Below are 19,106 nucleotides of genomic sequence, written 5' to 3' on the forward strand. Positions count from 1 at the left end.
ATGTTAAATCTCAATTACCACTTCTTGGTCCAAAAAAAAAAAAAAAAAGATTTTAATTATCATTAAATAAATCATGATAATACTGTTTGCATTCACTGCCTTCGTTATGAATATATGTAAGCTGTGTATTTCGTTGCCTGAGCAATTCGGGAATAATAAAAAAATATATATCCAGAAAATTTTTTTTATCCACGAGAGGGCGCGCCATTGCATAAAGTTACTGTGATGTAGAAATGCGATTCATTTTTGTGCAATACTTACAGTGTTTTGTATATTTGAAACTATACAAATGTGTAGATTGATATATATTTAATTAAATTAAAATAAAAAGAATTACAGTAAGTACTAAGTATTCCAATAAACGTTTTCAAAGAATCTTTTCGACGATCGCTACTACTTCCTGGTTGCAATTGCAACACCTTTATCTTACTATTCTCAAAGAAGCCAAGTGTTATATAATCTGTGAGAACAGTTCGCTGATACCATGCGCATTGCCTTAGATAATATATTTGCACTTCTCTCACTCTATCTTCACAGAAACGATGTAGTGAGAAAAGGGTAAACATTAATAAATTACACCGCATGCGTGTTGTTTACTGTTGCTATCCGTGTCTAACATGGGAAGTAGTAACAGGCAGATAGATTTTATCGCTCCGTAAACTAACACGGACGAAGCACATCTCATTTGCCTCTTTAGGGCGATGATGAAACTAGATAAGGAATAATAAGCGACCTGTTTATCCACAGGTCGTTCATTATTCCCAGGCTGTTATAAACAAATAACATAAAAAAAAAAAGATAATGATAACTTCACGTACATTATAAACGCAGTGGCTTTAAAAGAACACGTTGGATGACATAATTTTTTCCGTCTCGCCATTAAGTATTTTCGACGTGTTTTCGCATCTGGAGGAGGGAGAAAGGCAGGGGGAGAGAGCTCAGCTTTCAATAACAATAGATCAATGAGAAGATGCATACATAGCTTTCGATATTTATTATATACTTAAAATGATTCCCAGATAGAAACTATTACAGAAGATGCTGCCGTAAGCTGAACATAAATAATTTTTTCCTCCATGGCAGTGAATGCCAAGGGTCTACAAAAGTAGAAGTTTATGTACATGTAAGTATTTATCGATCAAAATGAGACAGTCACGACCCCATGAGGTTCTTCGTTTCTAGAGGCCCAAAAATTTAATTCAAGTGCCTCGCTCTACCACTGTAACTGCAATGTATTAGAACGTTAGGAGCTTAAGAATAAAATAGACTATTGAGCAAATCCTGCTAGCAGGCGAGTTTGATATCTTAGCTATATTCGAAACATGGTCTGAGCATGAGCAACAGAACATAGTGATAGCTACGCCAGCAGACTATGGGGCGCGAATTCCCTCCAGGAGAAGCAGAAGGGGAGATGGTGCTGCTATGTTCTTCAAAGAGGCGGCTTTAAAACTGATCAACACTAAATCCAGTGATTCACCGGATTTCGAGGCAATGGCTATCACACTCCTCAGAAACGCATCCATAGTAGATATTTGCTTAATGTATATTCTATTATCCACTATTGATATCATTACTGAGGTAGCCAACTGGACAATGATGATATAATATATCATCATCGGGGATTTCAACCTCGCTCCACAGCTCACGGCCCATAAGAAGGAAGCTCCACATGCAATTAGCAAATATACAGCTATATCAATCATTGTCCTGCTAGAGGAGAAAACCACCTTGAAAGGATTCTTCTACACCTATCTTCAATGACACTGATTTCTATGCAAGATCATATATCTCTATTGGGGATTATCCTATCTTCTAATCTCTCTTGGCATAAACTAAAGGTAAACTGCAGTCATTATCAATCCACTACAGGATGGAAGCCTCCTCAACAATTCATGTCGAGAGAAATGGACCATAATCTGCCAGGCTGGTCCTGGTGAGGGTTGGAAAATCGACCGTATTCAGCAGTCAGGGGCTTGAACCCCGGTCTGCTCAAAGAGCCTGTGCTATTGCACTCCCGCTCATGACCACTCGGCTATGGAGGCACATTACAAATATTGCTTCCTCTGCATCTAAAAACCTAGGTTTTCTCGTTCGCTCTCGGCTCTACTTTTCTTCTGAACAGCTGTGTACTCTGTACAAATCGCAAATCTACCCTACCATAGAATACTGTTCCCACATTTGGGGCAGTGCCTCTATAACCTCTAGTGCAGTTGATATAAGAAGTACAGTATAATCTCGGTAATCTGTCAAAGCTGGAACCCTCTCGATTGTGATGAATCAGCTGGCATGACGAATTAAAGGAAGTAGGGCAGGTACAATACATACAAATTAGAAAAGCATATAAATTTTGAAAAGAGAATACATTTTTATAAAAAAGAGTCTTATTTAGTGAAAAGTTCTGTATATTAAAACAGTACAGTACCATATTTTAAATAGTTCATCTTTTTTTTTTTTTTTTTTTTTTTTTTGAGCCATCTTCCGTTGTCACTTACAGGTGCAATCATGCCCTTTACAGATATATTTATGAATGTATTTTTGCCCTGTGCATCCTTGCACAAACTTCTACATTAATATGAGCCTGAAAATACATTAACAGAAAAGAAATGTAAGGAACGATAAAGCATTGTCGACGCCAACTCTAATACCATGAATATTTGTTAAAGGTTCTGCCATTGTTCCTTCTTAGATGAAGGGGAATAACCGTTTACATTCTCTTTTTTTCTGCTATAAATTCCTTTGGAGATTCTTTTTTGGCACTTGCCAGCTTCCATACAAATAGTAACTGGATTGAGAGAACCGCAAAGGACCATGCACCATATGAGTTGTGACTAAATTATATTAGGTGGTATCACTAGTGTCTGGTATTTCCGCTCAAACGAATTCCTTTGTCGATATCTGTTATTTTCCTTAACTTGCAATTATCCCACATAGCAATATGCATATGAGAAGGTTTTTCCATAGCAATAAACAGATATGAGGTTTTGAAATTCTACGGTATACAAAAAAGTTTGTACTTCACCAAATATTTGTTTTTGTTTGATTAAACGTACAATTCCTCTACTTTTTCATGAAACATAGGAACACCGATATCGGGTCTATTATTAGCAGTTTCATTTGAATGAATGCTATTGGTGATTTCAGGCCACGAAGTATTGCATGTAAAAGTAATAAAAACATCGGGTTTACCAAACTTTCTTTCTATTGCCTTGGCGTCTTAATAATCTGCATCATATTGCGAGGACTACCAGTAAAACAAAGGGATTAGATAACAATCCGCCCAGCTCTTAAGTTCTCTTTGTCAGCCCTCGTATGTAGAGCCTCTGCAAGGCCAACGTATGTAACTACCAGTAACCTTGCCTGCAGGTTACGGATAGATTTCAATCTGTCATCTTAGATGTGACAGTAATAATCTACAATTAATTGTTGGATCAGTTTTACAGCATTAAGTATAGGGTTGAAATCTCCTGGAGAAGAGTGACCTCTACCCGCAAGTCTGTATGAAATATATTCCCGCATAGTAACATTATGTCGCATTTTAGTTTAACGCTCCCATCCAGTTGACATCGAAATATGCCACCCCATTTCCGCACATGGCCATATCAACACATAGCACATCGGATCGCAGCGCATACTATCAAAATCCATTTTCCTCAATCCTCCCTCTTTTGGATACACGGCAATATGCCTACGAGAAGGTGGAGCATCGTTGGCCGATTCAAAAACAACTACAACTTCCGAACATGTAGGATTGTTATACAGTCTAGATTGAACCTGCTTGAGGTTCATGATAAAAGGGCATTACCAAATTTATTTGAGGACGATTTTATTTTAAAGCTAACTCCCTTTCTTCGCAAACCTTTTGATGTATCGTTTTATATGAACGGCTATAAGGGTTATACCGACGTAATACAGAATGTTCGAGAATGAACTAGGACAGAATACCAAGAAGAATGTTTAAGAAGAAAATGGACAAGAAGAAGCCAAGAGGAAGCCTCCGAAAAGATCAGATTAGGGAAGATGTGGAAACGAAAATAATTGAGTGGGAGAGAATGACAGAAGATACGATTGGGAAGATAGAAAAAGATGAAAGGCTTTGATTCACCCGACCCAACCCTAGGTTGGAACCGCAAGGAAGATATCGGTTTAATTATAGGAAGCAAGGAAGATACCGATATTGTATTACCGGTTTAATACAATAAGAATGTCTTCCCTTAAACTACTATTTGAAGGGTTGCAAGTCTAATTTGATTGGCTTCAGAGAAATTTAAAATATATAACTAACAAAAAGAACTACTGATTGTGTTTTCAGGATATAAGGATGAAATTCGATGATGCACTTCTCGAAGAATTTTAAAACAATAGGGTCCGTATCCAGGAAATATTGGCACCAAATGAAACAAAAAACTGTTGTACCGACGAACGTTGTCTCTAAATTTTTTTTAATTTTCTTCATTCCCTACGAATATTTTTTTAATCTCACCAGGCATGTTAAATGTAGGCAAGTTAATTTTTCCATTAGAACAGCAGAGACAGAAGTACCCTGCCGTATTTTTTTCACATACGAAAAGCAATGCAGGGCAGTAAGTATATTTATTGCATACATCTTCTACCGTGAAAGGGGTAAGATTTTGAGTGGTAAATCAGAAATGGCAAATCAACACTCGATTTGAAAAGGCCGTCGATTTTGATATCGTGTACGTGTAGCTTTAGATTCTCTGCGACCGGTCAATGTTTTTCTCCTTTTAGACCTTTTTTTAGGAACGCTATGCTGAGCACCTTCAGTTAATGACCTAAATTCAAAAACACTATAATTTCCTGTAGCAATATTGCTAAGAATAAGTAAATTGCAAACACTATATCCAGTACCATAATCAATGGTTTCGTTGCTATCAACTCCATTCCATTATCAACCCACTGCAGGATGGAAGCCTCCTCAACAATGCATGCTGAGGGGGGAAATGGACCATAATCTGCCATGCTGGTCCAGTGCGGATCGACCGTATTTAGCAGTCAGGGGCTTGAACCTCGGTCTACTCAAAGAGCATGTGCTATTGCACTCCCGCTCCTGACCACTCGGCTACGGAGGCCTATCTATCAACTCTATACACCCTAAATAAATAATCGGTGAACACGGGCTTATGAAATTCAATTCAACATGACCAGCATATAGTCAACATCTATAAAAAGCAAATTTTGATAGTCAAGAGTGTGAATGGGCAGTCTATAATATTGGTCACCAAAAACGAGGCACCTCTGTAGCCAGGTGGGCAGGAGCAGCAGTGCGTAGCAGACGCTTCTTGATTAGACCGGGGTTCGAGCCCGTGACCACCAAATACGGAGGATGCGAAAAGGTCAGGGAATGACCACCGCACACCCCCGGAGCAATATGGCCTTAGCTGCTAATGCTCCTAAAAACCAAATAACAAGCAAACCAATAAAGAAGTCTATACAAAACTGTCACTCATTTACTATTTTGGGAATGACTTGCAATTGAATTTCATGATGCCTTTCAAACAATAAGAAATAGCGCGAAATAAGCAATTCAATTAACTCCATAATTAAAGAAAATCAAGAAACAGGGATGTTGACGCAGCAGCAGAACTATCTCCTACAAAAGGCAGGTTACAACTGACAATATTGCTAGCTGTAGTTTCGAAGAGCGCCGCCCCGCATTCATAAAGTTGAAACATTAAAACATTCATCTACAGTGATGAATATGTAAATTAAAAATTATAATAATTAAAAAAACAGAATGATGAAAATCGGTTTAGCAGAAGTTGCTCGCGGACTCAAGCAACCTTGCGTTTTAAATACATAGCTGAACGGAAGGGGGTGGGGAAAGGTAAACTGCAGCCATTAATAATCCACAGCAGGATGGAAGCCTCCTCAACGATTCATGCTGAGGAAAATGGACCATAAATTGCCACGCTGGTCCAGTGAGGGTTGACAGATCGACCGTATTTAGCAGTCAGGGGCTTGAACCCCGGTCTACTTAAAGAGTGTGTAACCTTCAAAGAAAAATGGATAACCTGTCCAATATCAACTGTTTGGTTATGAAAAAAAAAAATTACAAACAAAACGCAGTTTTAATAATTCGGAAAAACTAGGAAATTCTGAAGGAATGGAGTGTGTTCCACAATCATTCCATGTGAAGAAGAGAAAGGGTAAAAAAAAAAAAAAAAAAAAACGCTTTCAGGGAATACCACCAGGTGCATTCAAGTTCGCACTAAAATCTTAATCTAAGGTGTCCTAATACTTATTGGCTGATGGCATTTCTTTATAACGCTTGCGCGTTACCATGGTCACACAAGACGCGCCTAGCAACTTCAAATAAAGGTCTTTTCCACGTGACCGAAGTTCATAACTACCGGTTTCCGTTGTTATCAAACTTTTGACAGTTTCGACCACCTCAGACTGCTGTCGCAAGACGACAGCCAGTGCACATGCCGTCAATTCAGTCGGCGGTCGATCTCTAAGTAACCTTCCATGTTTCAAAAATTGTGTTCGCTATTTTGACAGAAGATCAAGGTTTTTATTGCCAAACAAGAGCAGTAGACGTCAACAATCATGGATGATAGGGCAATCGATCGTATTTTTAGTGGCAACCTATCGGACCTTCCACCGGTCAGCTCAAAGATTGTTCGTATATTTACAAGTTCGACATTTACAGGTAGGTTGCCTGCACGCACCAAAAAAAAAATCTTCTCTTGTACTGAATACGTCTAAGGCAACTGATTTATGAAAACTGTTTACACCTAATAGAAAAATAATTACAGGTATTTGCAATTATAATTAGGATAAGATCTTTAGAGATAAATTACACACACACACATATATGTATATACGGCTATTTTAAGTATTCTATTTAACACTTTCTTGATGATAACTTCAAAAGCATAAGTACGGATATCTCTAGGTTTTACTGTATTATATGTTTACTCATCTTTCTTACTTGAAGTTCTAATTTTCATCTTTCTCTGTATGTGACCTCATGGAATTTAAACCCGGCGTCAATGAACTTTGAGCCCCGTTCTGTTTTTCAGTTGGGTCATGTTGCCCATTTAAATTACTATATTCATCTGTCTATACCACTTGCTCAGTTCATTGCGATGACATTTGGTACTGGAGATCCATAACAAAATACTTTGCCCCAATTCAGTATTTGTTCATATTGGACAATTTGATATAACTTTATGAAAATATATTGATGTGTATAAACAAGCGAATCGGTTATGATTGTATCTTACCACTTTAATAATCAAAGAATGGTGAACCGTTTTTGAAACCAATTACAAAATATTTTTCGCGTAATTATCGATACGAAGTGGTGTCCATCGGTGGCGTATCCTAAAGAAGCACACACATATATTTTCACATATACAGTACAAGTATTTTGTATGCACCAATGCTATCCAGGGTACAATTAACACCAACAACTAACTGGATGTTCCCACCGGTCTGGTTCTGGATACTTCTTTAATTTTTGCTTTGTTTTATGGTGCCACAAACGACCTTCATTTCGCTTGTAATTCGCTTTCTTTCAATGCATGAAAAATAAAGATAGACTATTAATTGATTGCAAGCCATGGGCATCACCCTACAGTCAGCGCTTTTAAAATACTTTTAAAGTAAATTCATTATACTGACTGGAACTGAACATGTTTTCATGAATACGTACTGTCCACTAATGGCAGCCAAAATCGAAGTTAATTTCTAATACCATTTCTAAAAGATCTTAGTCGCTGCTAGGTTGATACCAGTACTAATAGCTGTAAATGAAATTTTTATTGCTAAATGAGTCTATTTACTGGACTGTGTCAGCCAACCTTACTGTAAATGCAAAAAAAGATGACGCTTCTCTCTTTATAAGATGCTTGCAGGACTATCTTGCCTTTTAATCTGTTTTTGCGGCCAGCAGGATATCAACTGCATAGATAATGAATGCTTTTAATTATCACAGCAAAATAAACTTGCCTTTGCAATGAGTGTGCCTGATATTTCACTACTTTCAAACAGAGGGCTTCGTCAAAAGGTTAATTGGCCATTTTTTTAAAACATGGGACTGCTATGACAGCCTGTTTCAAGACTGACTGGTCCCTCATCAGACAGCAGGTAGTCTCTAGTAGCAATAGGCAGACAAAAAGGTTGCAAAGAAGTTGTTCGATGTGAGCTGCTATTCTGTATAAAAAACCAAGAGCTTTCAAATTTGTAATATAGGTAAAGCTATCTGTTTGGTCTAACTGGTGTCACTGGAGATCATCTGCTATCTGATGAGGTACCAGTTAGTCCTGAAACAGGCTGTTACAGTAGTGTTTTATGTTTTAAACAATGGCCAATTCACTTTTTTACAGGACCATCTGTTTTAAAGTAGTGTAATACCAATGCAACTCATTGAAAAGGCAAGTTTGTTCCGCTGTTAGAATTAAAAGCATTTCATTATATAGTTTAAATCTCGCTGGTAGCAAAATCGGATTAGACAAAAAGATAGTCCTGCAAACATTTTATGATTTCTCTGAGGACATATAGCTTTAGATATATTATAAATTTGAGTTTCTCTCTTTTAGTGCTATCTCTAATTCAGCAAACTTAGTAACTTAGTGCGAACTGCCCTTGCAAATTACAGCTGTGTGGTTGGTCAAACAATGTTTGAGTGAGCTAGTGATCAGGATGACGTCACTTAAGAATAGTTTAGAGCAAAGAGACAGAAAACGCCCTGTGTGGGTACAGCTGGAAAATCTATGATTCATTTACTGTCATTTGTTCACACTTAAAATTTTGAATTCTTATTTACATATTAATGATGATGAAAATAAAAAAAAAAATTGTCGTGTACCTTCCTCCTTGTTCCAGACCGCACAGCTGTTGATGAAATAGCAAACTGGATCTTTAATCAAACGCATGCGTCCTAACTAAAGTAATATGTGATGTTTTTAATCTCACCTTACAACTCAGGCAACTGGAAACTGCACTACAGGCAAAACTATCTATCAATGTACTCTTCGCAATTAACTCAGCCCAAACTCTGGTAAGCCACAGGGCTAAACATATTAAAATGCTGTCCTCATGCCATCATTGATTAAGCATCAATAGCCAGATTATGAATCCCAGTTTATATAGAGCAGTGTATGAAATGCATGTACGTTGCATTCTTCTGGCCTACATTGTTTGATGCTAGATTTTAGCACAACCTACATAGATACCCTTGTAATCTCTGACATTGCCGTTAGGGCTGCACAGACCCCGACAACCATTCATCTTGTGACTCGCTGATATTCCCTACTTTTCTCAGAATAAAACATTAATGACAACAGTTAGGCTATGCAGCTACTTATTGATAAGCTTATTTCGATATATTACTAGGTAGCTCTCTAAGAATCATGATGGTCAAATATTTTGTGGTATTTATACAAAATAAGCACCCTCTGTGACAGTATACTGCTTTCATCACTTGTTACTAGTTTGGAGAGATCTAAGTTCAATTTCTGTCGACGACTGGAGGAATTTCTAAAGGCCTCTTCAATCGAGGCTGTGGAGGGAGTAGGAATCTCCTCCCCTGTGAGTTATTTCGGCCCGTGAACACACACACTTCTACAGGTATAATACACTTACACGGATATAAGTTATGTTTGGGAGCCGTTAACATAATAATTATTATAATAAATAAAGTAGAATCTTTACATCCAATCTGTTTGCAAATGAATTGTATATGTCCAAACGTGGGCTTGACTTCTGAAAATGTAGACCTCTTTTACTTATAAAAGAAACTTATACTATTCGTGATAAAGCAATAAAGTAACGTCCAACTTGATGTGGATATCAAACTGGAGAGCTTTTCTTCCAGAGAAACTATATAAGTACCCATATATTTTTAGCTACTAGGTGTAGCGTGCAAGATGATTGGAGTCTTATCAGTGTTGGAAAATGGCACCGGTCGTTATTAGTGTCTGAAATCGATAACAATATACTGACATTCTCCTTTAAGAAGTTTTATCAGACTCTCTGCCATGACCTGCTTGACTGCTATTGATAATGGTTTACCTTGCAATTTACGCTGAACAGCTCCCAATGACGATATCACATGTGACGTAACGAATGAGGTTAAAATTTCAAGAATTCTGTCTACAAATACGTAACTGCACCACTTCAATTATATACTATTGTTAATCAAAAATAGGACTGCTGCAAGCCTATATTGTGGTTTAAGCTTGTTGCGCATATTTATATGTACAGTATTATTTAAAATCAGGACAAGAGTTCTTAATGCTTTTACTACCTTAGCTATATTTCATTTAGGGATGAAAGCAGAAGTGAAGCGATCAAATCATAAAGCCATCTCTCAAGCATGCTTACTCATTGTCCCCTCCAAAAACGAATTTGTTTTTGGAGGGGACAATTGCTGAATTTTAAGTATGAAATTCTACCTCTCTAAGCTTAAAGAAGTAACTCTACCAGTTCTGTGACGGATTGTTTAGATTTTGCGCTGAGGCAAGTGTCGGGTTAGTGTATAGTATTTGTAAATTGCGTGTATTCTATTATCGATTTGCCTGTTATGGGGAAGGAAAAGTAAAGTAAAGTAAAGGTAATTTCAATATTTCTTTAGTTCCTCTTAAAACTTCTTTCACCTTTTCGGTTTTTTATTGTACAACAACTCTAATAAACGGAATGGAGTCTTCCCCTAGACCAAATTCTATTTTGAATAAAAAAGTTTATCTTATTAGTTTTACCTGTTTATCTTATTAGTTAACGGCTATCTCGAGATGATAACGAGATTTCTAAAAAGCAACGTTCCCAAGGAAGACAATTGGTTTCTTCAGGTTGTCAATAAAATTAAGGAGAAGTACGCCACAGTGAAGAAAAAAGAACAAAACACAATGAAGTATTATAAAAGGTTGCGGTTAAGAATTTTCAGTGATGACAGATCGTTAAGAAAACGTAAAGCAGGCATTGGAGAAGAAATTTTTGAAGTTAAACATAATAAACGCACCTCGGGTGGATGGGATCTATCCAGTTATATTAAAGGAGGCGGCAAAGAAAGTAAGAAAACCCTTAGCCATAATTATTAGAGCATCCTTGGACTCAGAGGAAGTCCCCACGGACTGGAGATGTGCAAATGTATCCCCAATTCACAAAGCGGGATCAAAGGGTAACACGAATAATTACAGAATAATTAATTAACACGAATAATTAATTAGTTTAACTTCTGTTCCGGGGAAAATAATGGAGTCACTGGTTAAAGATGCATTGCAGGATCATCTAGACAAGACTGCAACAATAATTCAGACACAGCATGGCTTTGTTAAGGGAAAATCTTGTCTGACAAATTTGATTGGATATTATGATGTGGTTACAAAGGATTGGTTGTTTGGTTGTTGGATTTTATTGGCGCATTAGCAACTAAGGTTATAATGCGCCAAAGGTTACAAAGGAACTGGATGCAAAAAATAATTTCGATATCATATACTTGGATTTCAGGAAAGCTTTCGATATTGTTGCACATAGAAGACTGCTGTACAAATTGGAGCTGTATGGTATTAAGGGTAAGTTGCTACAATGGATATAAAAGGGTTGTTGAGCGGGAGAAGACAGAGAGTGGTAATCAATGGGCACTGCTCTTCGTGGACTAATGTTATTAGTGTAGTCCCCCAGAGTTCAGTGCTGGGCCAATGTTGTTTTGTATATTTATCAAAGATATTGATGAAGGTATATCAGGCTTAATGTCGAAGTTTGCAGGTAATACAAAGGTTGGCAGGGTTGTTAATGACGGTGTGCTACTGTAATAGAATCTATATTTGGTTGGTTGTTTTAGGATTTTATGGCTCATTAGTGTCTAAGGCTATAATTCTCCAAGTCAAAAAGGTTTAAAATACAAAAGTATAATATTATAATTGTTTATATATTATTGTGAAAGAGTATACGATACAAAAATTTTATAAAGCATAAAACGATGAAAACATTCTAGATAAAGTTATTTAGATTAATAAGCTGTAAAAACTTAAATATAGTTGACACGTTGTCATTGTCCAATAAAATCTGTCTGAGTGTATAAGGCTCAGACAGATGGCTAAAACATAAACGACGGTCATTATAAAAACACGGACATTCAATTAAAGTATGACCGACTGTTAAAATGACCTCATAATTTCCACATAGGACGATCGTCTGCTCTCAGCATTTGCTGAGGGCAGACGATGTGTCACTTGTCAGCAATGTGTCAAGTGACAATGTCCTATGCGGAGCCGAGATAGAACAACTTCCTCTTTTCGGTTCCTGCGTAGAATAGATTGTCAATGTTCTATTACAGGCTCAATCTCATATAACTTGTTTGCAGCCTGTCCATGCCATGAGTGTTGCCATTGGGATACAAGTTTCTTTCGAATTACAGTACTTGCCTGTAGTCTGTATAGGGGACTAACAGGCAAGAGTTTAAGAGGTTCGTTGATTTGGCTGCAATGTCTGCGAAATCATTTCTTGAGATCCCAATGTGGCCTGAGATCCAGCAGAAACGAACATCAAATTCAGATTGTGAAAGGAAGTGCAGCTTCTGCTGTATCCGGGTCAGGAAAGGATGAGTGTTGGACCTCATCGACGATAAAGCCTGCAATGAACTCAAAGAATCGGTATATACAGTATAATATATTTTTTGTGGCGGGTGATTTGTATAGGATCCAAGGCTAGCTCAACTTCGTGCAGCTCTGCAGTGAACACACTGCATTTGTGGGAGATCTGCTCAGATACCGTGGTGTCTGGGAAAACAGCTGCAGATCCGACAGACACTTATGACCTCGAGCCATGTCTGTAGACTGGCAAGAAGACAATGTTCAGAGCGCTGTGCTAAAAAGAGCTGCAAGTAGACAGCGGATGGAGTATTGTCGTTTCTCCAGTTGTTATGGGAGAAGTTGCAGTTTGGAACACGAGCATGCCAGGGTGCAGAAGGTTGCCCTGGTGATGAGGCAACATTGTCTAATGTGATGTCCACATCTCTCCGTAGTCTTTGGATACGAATACCAAATGGTTCAGTGGCAATCTCGCGACTGTTGTACAGATTTTCCCAACGTGGTTCAAAAACGGGTGTCCACGTGGGATGGTCTGTTAGGGATTTCAGTTTCGAAGCATGCTGTAGAGACAACTGTTTCCTACGAAGCAATAACAAGGGTTCATTCGCTTCGACATATAGGCTCTGGACAGGAGATGTTCGAAATGCTCCAGTGGCAACACGGATCGCCTGGTGGTGGTTGGGATCCAGCCATCGGAGTACGCTGAGTCTAGAAGATGCTTATACCTGGGACCCTTAATATAACTTAGATCGCAAGTGCACGATAGGGCCGCAATAGAGTGCATCGGTCAGCGCCCCAGATGGGGCTGAGAAATGGCAACTGAAGTTTAACATTGACAAATGCAAAGTACTCCATATGGGTAGAAATAACCCCAGAAAAATGCATCAACTGTGTGGCACTACACTTAGGGTGGTAGAAAATGAAATAGATATGGGAGTAATTGTGTGAGCAATACAGAGATGATGCCAGGAGAGCTCATGGGGTTTTTGTCAATGATATACAGGAATTTTGCTAGTAGGGAAAAGGAGGCTATTATCCCTTTCTATAAGGCCATGGTCAAACCACGTCTTGAGTACTGCGTAAAAGTCTGGAGGCCACATTTTCGGAAGGATGTAGAGTTGCTTGAGCGTGTACAGAGAAGGGCAGCAAGATTGGTGAGGAGAACGAAGGGGTCCTCTTACCAAGAAAGGCTTAAGTTCTGCAAATTGCAGCGGCTGGAGACTAGGCACCTGCGAGGTGATTGATCTGATTGAGTTGTATAAGGCCTTGAATTGGTTGAGCACGCTGAATTGTGATGGGATTCATCCGGTTGCTCAGATTACGAAACTGAGGGGGCATAAATTGAAATTGAGGGAACACAGTTGTAGAATAGATGTGCGGAAATTTCCCTTTAGTCAGCGGGTGATTAATTGTTGGAACAAACTTCCATCTGTCGTCGGAAGTTGATAGCTTAAATAAATTAAAGGAGGAACTGAACAAACTTTTAGAGGTAATGGATGTGTGAAATTTGGGTTTTTTTTTTTTTTTTTTGGCTGATGCTACCGAAGTTCATAGACTTGAACTTCGTTGCATCACATGCCTCCATTACTACTAGTATAGTATAACGCGGGAAGAGTAAAAAAAAAAAAAAAAATGTGAAACTGCAAATTTGGTGTCCCACAAAATACCAGAACCTCCCCTCCTCCATGCTCTTTAACAACTGCATAGGCAGACTGTAGGGGCCTTTGCGGCAGACATATCAGTATGGTAGTTTTGCCACTTTTACAAAATAAAAATAACTCCTCACCGCTGCAAAAATAAACTGCAAGCAACTGGAGCGGTGGGAAAGAGTGAATTGAAAAATCAGTATATATGGATATACAGGTTCTTTGAAACACGAACTCATTCATCACGTTGTTTTACAAATGCATCAAGTAGTTGCCAGTTTATCTCAAGTAAAACTGTCGCATTTTTTGACATTCACGAATTGAAATAAAAATTTACAATAAACGGAAATCCAGTATTGCATAAACTACGTGTAACACATAAAGTTCATTCTGTCATGGAGAAAAGTGAATGATAATGGATAACAATCATGGTAACTGTTAGCACCTGACATCACGGGCATAAGAAGCAATCTTCTGCATCGCTGACAGTGAGAAGTCTTGCATGCGTGTCACGAACATATGCAATCAGTTACCTATTTCTCGGAAATAGGCAACCATTGTTTGTTTGAAGCCATTACTTTATTAAGAATACGTAGCAGTTTTCTTTATGTAATCAGGATCATCGGGAGAACAAATATCATTTTCTCTTGTTCTCGCTGTGTTTGTGTGTAAACTCATTTCATACTCATTATTAAAATGTCACTTTGGAGTAAAGTAAACGCATGCCTTTATCATCTACTCAATGATTTTCTTGGTGCTTTCCTATAGTGGGACTACCTTAATTTCAGTGGAAAGGAGACTAACAGGTTTGGGGCAGACTAAAAGATAATGAATCAATGCTTTGATTGATACTCCAGAGCGTACTGCTAGGGTATTTACGTGTCCCTTTTTAACTAACAAAACGTTTCGATTATTTGTGAAAATTATTCCCAATCTTAAATTTATTTTGCAGATTTATTGTATAATTAAGAAAAACTTTTTTATTGAATCAGAATATTAATACAAAAGTTGTTCGAGATAGCACAGTTTGTGAATCTTCATTAATACAGCCTGAAGATTCATCACAGGCACTGATGAAAGAGTAAAATTTAAAATCATCATAACATATGCACAGAAGGAAAGAGTGCAGAACACTCGTACTTTAATCAAGACTTGGAATTGGTCATCCTCTTCGAGGGGTTACCAAAATTACCTATAATTTTTACAAGAAGATAAAATCATATTTTATTCAGCAATACATTACAGTACCTTTACCTGCGCCTTGATTACTTGAAGACACACGCCTGGAAGTGTCAGGTTCCAGTACCCGAACTCCTGTTCAGATGCAGCCTAATCTTAGATACGTACATGTTCTTTCTGTAGAGAACCTGGCACATTTGAACTTTAGTGGATCATTTCCTGTTGCTGAATTTGAATTGAATTGTTATGAAGTCTTCTGAGGAACTTTTAACTTGTCGTCAAGCTATTCCTATTTGACTAAGGATTTCTCCCTCTGACTTCATATACCGCGATGTAGACCTTTGATCATGTTGACGACTTTTTCCAGTGGATGTCTTCTCTGAGAAGAAGCATTCTCCAAGCAATATCTTTTCATGCGCAATCTTTCCTCTCCCTTCTTCTCCCCCCCTCTTTTTTTTTCTAACCAATTCAGGGCAGGATTTGCTGGTTTTAATTTTTTATAGAGGCGGGAGTTCTACTTGTGGTACGGTGTTGCTGACATCCAACTGGTATTGCACTACTATTAGGGATTACCGGCATCCACAGAACTTGCACTACTAATTATGGGTCCAGGATTTAGTCCACTAAGGACAGTATGTGGACAGCTGTGGCAAGCTTCCTGGTAGCAAAACTGCCATGAGCAACAGAACAAGATATACACTGTATACATTTCTAGCTATTTTTCAAAGTAATGTATCATTATAGTGCAACTCGGCAGAGTTGAATCAACATCGAAGAACCACCATACATGTGACACGTCCTTTCTGTACCCTTTACTGGTCAATCTCACTGCAGCCCCAGAGTTGTGGTGAGAGGCTCAAAAACTATGATTTATTTTTTTACAAAAGATGGCCCACTTCCTCGTGACCAGGAGAGAGCCAGCGAGCAGATTTCCAGGCTACGTTTGCCACCTGGTTGCTAAGAGGCCACTCATACAACACATCAATAAACAACAACATACATTGCCGGATTTGCAAAGACGCTTAACGCATAGGCACGATGACAGTTTGAAGGACCTCTTAGTAACTTCAGTAACTAAACTACATATCCTTTCTGTACGCATTCCACTTACAATTTTTCAAATTCTGGATCCTCTATGTCTGAGTGGCACCATGTTTCCGATATTCGTGTAACGTCCATTTGATGTATTAACCAATACTTCACATTTACCAAATTTATTTACTATACATTAAATATTAATGCACAAGCAAGTATATATGCGCCTGCATAGCCCATACACAATATGTGCTTATTCCACGAGGACCCTCCCCCCAATAGTAGGCCGTGAAATTCCGAAAACCTTGCTTTTTCAGGCTTCTGCATATCTCAACAGAAGCAACGCACGATTCAAATCCACTTCTGCTTGCAGCTGCCCTTAAACTATTAGTATGTGTATCCCCGCCCCCACACAAATTAGTAATTTTTCTAGCAATCTAAAACGGCCTCGATAACATCAGAAAATATTCTTGCATAATTATTCATGAGATAATTATATACGTATTGCAGAGTATTACTTTTTGAAGTCTGTATATTTTTATAATCCGAGATTAGAAATAATTACTTAAAAAAAAGGGCTAGATTTTGACATGGTTCGCAAAAAAAAAAAAAAAAAAAAAAAAAAAAACATCCCCGTAATAGCACTTTTGACATGAGTTAATTCTGTTTAAATCGTGTACAGTATTGATTATCTTGATAAACCACCTCCTACCATTTCCGGTACACTCCATTCAATGCCTCCTGTGGTCTTCCGTTAAAAGGATGTAAGAAGAATTTTGAACAGCCTTGATGCCAAGAAAGAGCCAGGTCCTGATGGTATTTCTCCACTTATTCTTAAAACCTATTTTCCTGAGTCTACTCCTGTTCTGTTTCGCCTTTTCTCCTTTCTTATTCTACCGGCGTTTTCCTTATTGCTTGGAAATTTGTTCATATCCAGCCAATTCCTGAAAACAGTGACAAATTCCTCCCATCCAATCATCGTTCCATTACATTTACGTCTACGCTTTCTAATGTAATGAAGAAATCTATTAACCACCAACTATTACACTATCTAGAAACCTTCTATCTGATAAACTATCGCCAGTATGAATTCGGTCACTGTCGATCCAAAGGTGATAATTATGCCAAATTCAATGGAAAGGTTTGGTGAAACTCAAGCAGTTGCTCTTGACATTTCAAAGGCATTTGATCGTGTTTGGCATAAGATCATGGCTTGCAAACCGTTTTCTGTAATTGGGTATCCAGTTTTCTCTTTGACAGCTCACTGCAGGTGATGGTAGATGGCTCTCTGTCTTCTAACTTCTTTACTAATACCCAAGTTTTCCGTTCTTTCTCCCACTCTTTTCATCAGCACGGTTTTGCTGATGATAGCACATTGCATTCCATCTTCTTGCACAAACAGCTTGAACTTCTCGAATATCCACTACCAATTCTTTAAATGCTGATCGCCAGTAGGGCAAAGATAACTTAGTTGATTTCAATCCTTCTAAAACTCCGTCCTGTCTTATATCTTGCAAAAAGGATTTCTGCTCCTATGCTTATCTTCGATGACACTCTGCTTTCTAGACAAGATCACATATCTCTACTAGGGATTAACCTGACTTCTAATCTCTCTTGGCATATATACATCACAATTATTGCTTCCTCTGCATCTAAAAGACTGGGTTTTCTCTTTTTTTGCTCTCGGAGTTACTTTTATTCCAAACAGCTGTTCACTCTGTACAAATCGTAAATCCGCCCTACCATAAATAGTGTTCCCGCATCTTGGGAGGTATCCCCAAAACCTATCTCAGGCTTCTAGATTCTATTCAAAAGAAGCAGTTAGGTTAATTAATGACTCATCTCTAACAAATTGTCTCATAGAGTATTGTTTCTGCTGCATGCTTTTTCTCTAGATACTTCCATGGGCACTGTTCTTCTGAATTTGCTTCTGTAATTTCCGCTCTCTCTTCCAAACTGCTGCCGCAACCAGTCAGCATCCTTTTACTGTCCAACTTCAAACTTCCAGAACCAACTTTTCTTCTTCCTCATTTATTCCTTCAACTTCCGTTTTCTGGAACAACGTCCCTTCTTACGTATTTCCTGAAAATTACAATCTACAGAAATTCAAGTTTAACGTCAACAAGTATCTTCTTTCCTTCTCTGCCTTCAACCCATGCACGATACTAAGGACTGTAGGTTATAATACCTCTCGTGCTTGGAGTTTTCATAAAAGAATACCATACATGATCCGCATTAAAATGGAACCGAAAAGAACCTGTTACGCTGTCCTACATACTAGATCTCTTTTACTTCATAATAATACAGAAGAAACAGTTACTGCCTAAGTGTGTCAAAAGTTGTGTTTAGGGCTGCATGTCTGGAGACGACTGAGCAAAAATTTCAGTTTAATGGGTAATCTCACGCACTAATGAAAAGTAAGTCGCATGTATAATCACCCCAATTGGAATTAACCCATAATATTTAAGTTAGCAAGCGAATATGAACACCATGAGCAACCAGTATGTTTTGTCTGTATGGTTACTCACCTACATTATCTAACTCCTGCTTCTTAGAAGATTGTTATGCAATATTCTCTGACATTCAGAATTGAATATTGAATATTCTCTGACACTCAGCACTGCTATTAGGAATTATTAAAATGCTAAGAATGACTTTGGATAATTTGTTATACGAGGTATGTCCCAAAATT

At 38.1% G+C, this 19,106-nt stretch overlaps 1 protein-coding gene across 1 annotated transcript in view; it reads left to right on the forward strand.

Annotated features, from left to right (window-relative positions):
• The first annotated feature begins 6,567 nt into the window (after window positions 1-6,567).
• Window positions 6,568-19,106, forward strand: part of LOC150090986 (NACHT and WD repeat domain-containing protein 2) — a 113,714-nt gene continuing 101,175 nt past the window's right edge. Inside the window, exon 1 of the mRNA XM_090379506.1 lies at window positions 6,568-6,670. Within this exon, the coding sequence (XP_090235632.1) occupies window positions 6,568-6,670 (103 nt within the window). The remainder of the gene's footprint in view (window positions 6,671-19,106) is intronic.

Source organism: Mastigoproctus giganteus, chromosome 1 (genome assembly GCF_048544385.1).
Source record: "Mastigoproctus giganteus isolate SK-2022 chromosome 1, ASM4854438v1, whole genome shotgun sequence".
Lineage (NCBI taxonomy): Eukaryota > Metazoa > Arthropoda > Arachnida > Uropygi > Thelyphonidae > Mastigoproctus > Mastigoproctus giganteus.